Source organism: Nematolebias whitei, chromosome 21, assembly GCF_014905685.2.
Source record: "Nematolebias whitei isolate Nwh7 chromosome 21, NemWhi1, whole genome shotgun sequence".
Lineage (NCBI taxonomy): Eukaryota > Metazoa > Chordata > Actinopteri > Cyprinodontiformes > Rivulidae > Nematolebias > Nematolebias whitei.
This window is the reverse complement of record NC_056518.1, coordinates 713,455-719,358: the sequence shown is the minus strand read 5'-3', so window position 1 is coordinate 719,358 and position 5,904 is coordinate 713,455. Positions and strand designations below refer to the sequence as shown.

The following is a 5,904-nucleotide window of genomic DNA, read 5'->3' as shown; positions in this document are numbered from 1 at the left end:
TCCTTATTTCAAGTCCCTGTAGTCTGGATTTAGTTTTTTACTTCATCATACTTCTAAACTTGTTCCATATCAGAGCTCTGCAGTTTGGAAACCAGTACATCTACCAGGCCATGCCTCGCATGCTCTCCCTCTGGTTGGATTTTGGAGCTAAAGTGTGTGAATGTGAGAAAGGTGAGTAAACAAGGAGCTTCAGTTTGACTTCTTGTTACCAGCTGACGTCACATGACATTATTTCTGCATCTGTATTTGTCTTCTTCAGCTGGGCGAGCCGACAGGCTGATGCGACAGGAGCTCGCTCAACTCAACGTGGTAGTCAGTGAGCACTGCACCAACCTTGCACCGTACCAGTTCCTCACCGCCTTCTCCCAGCTCATCTCCAGAGTGTGCCACTCGAGCGATGAAGTCTTCACTGTTCTCATGACTATCGTGGCCAAGGTGCTCCTTGCATACCCACAGCAGGCTATGTGGCTAATGGCTGCTGTCTCCAAGGTCAGTGTGGTCTTCTCTGTTTTATGAAGCGCGACGTGCTGGATCACTGCCTTAAGAAGCAGCTCCTAGTTTCCATAAATGCTCCTTCCCGTAGCTCCTGTATCTAAGGGTGCGACTGTTTAAGAAAACTTTGCTTTTCTTTCCCTCAGCTCTAAACGCCTGCACACTTGATTGATGCACCTGATTATGTTAACACCTGCTGTATCAGTATCTTCAAACATTTCATTGGTTCATGTAAAATAATCCTCCCGTGTGTGCCATTGGTTTTTCAGTCGTCCTACCCCATGCGTATGAACCGCTGTAATCAGATACTTAAGAAAGCTGTCAGTCTTAAGCAGTCTCTGGGGAAATTTATTGGAGATGCCAACAAACTGACGGACAAGCTGCTGGAGCTCTGCAACAAGCCGGTACACACACACGTGCACAATAAACAATAAAGCAACAGAATTTACCTTGGAAGTAGTGATGAAGTTCAAGCATTCATAATTAATTGTCAGAAGCATTCATGTGTAATTCCTCTGATCAAATCATTTGATTATATTTGTTTTCAGGTGCTCTTATCAGATGAATGTATATTGATTCATGGCTTCAGTGTACCAGTTTTAAAGCTAATTATTTTGTGCATATTGTTGCTGCAGTGGGTACAACATAGACACTATGAATAATAAATGTAAATGTATGTAACTGGAGATGAGTGTGGTTATTTTAGGTGGACGGTAACGTCACCATCCTCAGTATGACGGTTCACTTCAAGCAGCTCAAACGTCTGGTGGAAGAGCCGACGTTCAGCCAGATCCTGATCCCGCTGCAGTCTGTCCTCATCCCCACGCTGCCCTCTACTGGAGGGGCAAACACCCAGCACGACGCCTTCCCAGGACACTGGGCGTACCTGGCTGGCTTTGAAGATGCTGTAAGAGAAAGCATTGGGCACCTGGGGAAAATTCTCTCTGGAATAATGGATTTTATGTATTGTTTACAGAAAAACATCTTGCTATACAAAGCAGTGTGCATGTGTACGTGCTTTATGTGTGGTTGTATAGGTGGAGATTTTGGCTTCTTTACAAAAGCCTAAGAAGATAAGTCTGAAGGGCTCAGATGGGCAGAGTTACACCATGATGTGCAAACCTAAAGATGATCTGAGGAAAGACTGCAGGCTCATGGAGTTCAACTGTCTCGTCAACAAGGTGCAGGACTCAAACGAATACACGATGGATTGATGTGTACACACACTCAGCTTACTGGGAGTAACAGTATTTGTGTCAGAACTACCACAGTACAGATGTTTGGCATGAGTACAGAGAAGAACGCAACAAATACTTTAAGGCAGTTTATCGCCACCTTACTTAGTGTATGTGTGTGTTTGTGTGTAGTGCCTTCGTAAAGATGCAGAGTCGAGGAGAAGGGAGCTACATATACGCACCTATGCTGTGATTCCTCTCAACGAGGAGTGTGGCATCATCGAATGGGTCAACAACACTGCTGGACTGCGGCACATCCTGACCAAGCTCTACAAAGAGAGAGGTACTGTCACATGTGAAGAAAGGAGAATACATGTGGAACGTGTCCTGATTCATATCTGTGTCTTTTTTAAGGTATCCACCTGTCGGGTAAAGAGCTGAGGAAGCTCATTCTACCAAAGACGGCTCCTTTTGAGGAGAAACTACGAATCCACAAGGAGGTGCTGTGTGCCCGACATCACCCTGTCTTCTATGAGTGGTTCCTCCGAACATTCCCTGATCCAACATCCTGGTACATTGCAACTCCTCAACATTTACTTAACAGGAGTCAGTTCCTCCAAATCCGAGGCCATGGTCTTGATCCGTAAAAGGGTAGAGAGCTTTCTCTGGGTCGGGGAGGAGGTCCTGCCCCAAGTGGAGGAGTTCAAGTATCTTGGGGTCTTGTTCATGAATGAGGGAAAAATGGAACGTGAGATCGATAGGTGGATAGGTGCAGCGTCTGCAGTGAAGCGGGCGCTGTACAGGTCTGTCGTGGTGAAGAGAGAGCTGAGTCCAAAGGTGAAGCTCTCAATTTACCGATCGATCTACGTTCCCACCCTCATCTATGGTCACGAGCTTTGGGTTGTGACCGAAAGAACGAGATCTCGGATACAAGCGGCCGAAATGAGTTTTCTCCGCAGGGTGTCTGGGCTCTCCCTTAGAGACAGGGTGAGAAGCTCGATCATCCGGGAGGGACTCAGAGTAGAGCCACTGCTTCTCCACGTCGAGAGGAGCCAGTTGAGGTGGCTCGGGCATCTGGTTAGGATGCCTCCTGGACGCCTCCCTGGTGAGGTGTTCCGGACACGTCCCACCAGGAGGAGACCCAGAGGAAGACCCAGGACACGCTGGAGGGACTATGTTTCTCTGATGGCCTGGGAACGCCTCGGGATTCCCCCGGAGGAGCTGGACCAAGTGGCTGGGGTGAGGGAGGTCTGGGCCTCCCTACTTAAGTTGTTGTCCCCGCGACCCGACCCCGGATAAGAGGAAGAAAATGGATGGAGTCAGTCAGTCAGTGTTTTCCAGCAGCTTTGATAACTTAGTGCAGGGTGGGCAACACTTCACTCCAGAGGGCCAGATCAAGATATTTAGAGCAATCGAAGCTCTGCTTGGAGGAATGGAAAATACATTTTCTTTAAGACGGATAATCAGGAAGACTTTTTCAGAGTTTGTCCTGTTGTAGCATGGTTAGCATGCTTGATTCATTCATTCAACCTTTAGAATAGAATAGAATAGAATAGAATAGAATAGAATAGAATAGAATAGAATAGAATAGAATTCAACTTTATTGTCATTGCACATGTCACAGGTACAAAGCAACGAAATGCAGTTTGCATCTATCCAGAAGTGCTTACAAGAAAAATAAATTGGTAGATATATATAGTACAATATACAGTAAGTTGCTTTGAATTTGCTTGAATTTGCTTGAATTTGCTTGAATTTGAAGTTGCTTTATTTAAACAGATAAATCACACTGAGCCTCAAATACTCATTTACAAGTGAGACCTGTTTGGACAGACAAAAACAGTGGTAAAAATATGTCTCCAAAAACTCTGGGATTATACCTGTCAACAGCTCTTGTGAAAAAATTGTGTGTGTGTGTGTGTGTGATAATATAAAAACGTTATGTGTCTATAAGGTTCAGTCTAGTTCTGGAAACAACTGCAAAAGGTTTTAGTCTATTTTAAACCAAAGATTTTTATGTATTTGTTCAATATGTTTAGTTTAAATTTCATTAAGTTTCTCTGATAAAATGCAGCTTTGCATCAGATTTTTAAAAAGTTTTCTTTTGGGGCAGCACGGTGGTGCAACTGGTAGAGCTGCTGCCTCTCAGCAAGAAGGTTGCCAGTTCAAATCCCGGTCCAGGGGCCTTTCTGGGTGGAGTTTGCATGTTCTCTCCGTGCTGCGTGGGTTTTCTCAGTGTAATCTGGTTTCCTCCCACAGACCAAAAACATGCATGTTAGACTGACTGGTAACTCTAAATTTCTCGTGGGGCGGCTGTGGCTGAGTGGTTAGAGCAGTCGTCCTCCAATGCAAGAGTTGGGGGTTCAAATCCACCAACAGTCACATGCCGAAGTGTCCCTGAGCAAGACACTGAACCCCTCATAGCTTCTGATGTGTGTCCCATCAGTGTATGAATGTGATAAAGCTCTGATCAGTCTCTTTAGAATGATTTGTTCAATTAGCTTTGTAGAGATCTAGTATAGAGCTGTGTGGATGGGTAAATGAGGCACAGATTGTTGTAAAGAGCTTTGAGCATCTTGAAATAAGATAGAAAGGCGCTGTATAAGTACAGTCCATTTACCATTTACCATTTAAATTGTCCCTAGGTGAGAGAGAGTGAATGGTTGTTTGTCTCGTTTGTCTCTATGTGTCCCTGTGATGGACTGTAGACCTGTCCAGGGTGTCCCTCGCCCCTCGCACAGTGATTGCTGGACATGGGCACCAGCGACCCTCGTGATCCAAAATGGAAGAAGCGGGTAAAGATGATGGATAGATGTTTTCTTTTGATTCAGTTCAGTTTATACAGCACCAAGTCCCAACAGAAGTCGTCTCAGGACACTGCACAGAAACATTCACATACAAAACACTGTTAGTAAAAGTTCTCTGTCAAAGGAAGGAAGCCAGCAGACATGTTGAATCTTCACTTCATCACAGTCTCCCATCCTGAGCAAGCACAAAGGAGACAGTAGAAAGGAAAAACTCCTTTTTAACGGGAAGAAACCTCCAGCAGAACCAGGATCAGGACGAGCGTCCATCTGCTTTGACCGGCTGAGTTTGAGAGGACAGGATGAATTGTAGATCACTTTCTGTAATCCCAACATCATATTCAAGCCTCTGTAGTAAAATATTGTGATCAACTGTATCAAATGCAGCACTGAGGTCTAACAGGACCAGTAGAGACACAAGTCCATTGTCTGAGGCCATGAGAATATCATTAATGACTTTTACTAGTGCTGATTCTGTGCTGAACCCTGACTGAAACTTCAGATTATTTCTGTTCAGATGTTTACACAATTTTCAGTTAAGGATATTGGGGGCCTGATGCAGACTGTCCAAGGGCCACTTTTGTCCCTCGGGCCATATGCTGCTCTTGTCTGACTTGATGTGTGTGTACCGTATATTTGCAGGTACAGCAGTCGCTCTGCATACTGCCGCTCCACTGCTGTGATGTCCATGGTGGGCTACATCCTGGGTCTGGGAGATCGCCACGGAGAAAACATCCTTTTTGACTCATTCACTGGAGATTGTGTTCACGTTGACTTCAACTGCCTCTTCAACAAGGTTTGTAATTGTCCTTTTTAATTTTGCCCTTTTATTTTGCCACTTCTTCTCTCGTGCGCTACTTTTATTGTCCAATAGGGGGAGACGTTTGACATGCCTGAGGTGGTTCCTTTTCGCCTGACTCAAAACATGGTACATGCCATGGGGCCCATGGGCACTGAGGGCCTGTTTAGGCAGGCATGTGAGGTCACACTAAGACTAATGAGAGACCAGAGAGAGCCACTCATGAGGTAAACATAACAAAGTACATTAAGAGCTTTTACTTATTTACACTCATCATACTGTTTACATCACAATCACCTTCTATGGTTTTTTTCTGTCCCGAGCTCTTATAAGTTTCCATGTATTTTGTAGTCAGCATTTTTTTTTATTTTTAGTGTGCTTAAAACCTTCCTTCATGACCCTCTGGTTGAGTGGAGCAAACAAGGCAAAGGACTATCGAAGACTCCAGCCAATGAGACGGGAGAGATACTTAATGAAAAGGTGTGTGTCCTCCGGGATTTTAATTTAGTCTTTTCTGATTATCCAAACAGAGCAACATGTTTGTTTACCTTAACCTGAAAGTGATATACATATACATACATACATACATACATACATATATACATTTAAGTATCTCTCCCGTCTCATTGGCTGG

General features: G+C 44.5%; 1 protein-coding gene across 1 annotated transcript in view; it reads left to right on the top strand.

Annotated features, from left to right (window-relative positions):
* Positions 1–1,901: 1,901 nt before the first annotated feature.
* Positions 1,902–5,904, top strand: part of LOC119427616 (serine/threonine-protein kinase ATR) — a gene marked incomplete at its 5' end in the record, with an annotated part of 4,398 nt that continues 395 nt past the window's right edge. The window contains 5 exons of the mRNA XM_037695252.1: positions 1,902–2,010; positions 2,082–2,238; positions 5,114–5,267; positions 5,346–5,497; positions 5,645–5,750. Of these exons, the coding sequence (XP_037551180.1) occupies positions 1,902–2,010; positions 2,082–2,238; positions 5,114–5,267; positions 5,346–5,497; positions 5,645–5,750 (678 nt within the window). The remainder of the gene's footprint in view (positions 2,011–2,081; positions 2,239–5,113; positions 5,268–5,345; positions 5,498–5,644; positions 5,751–5,904) is intronic.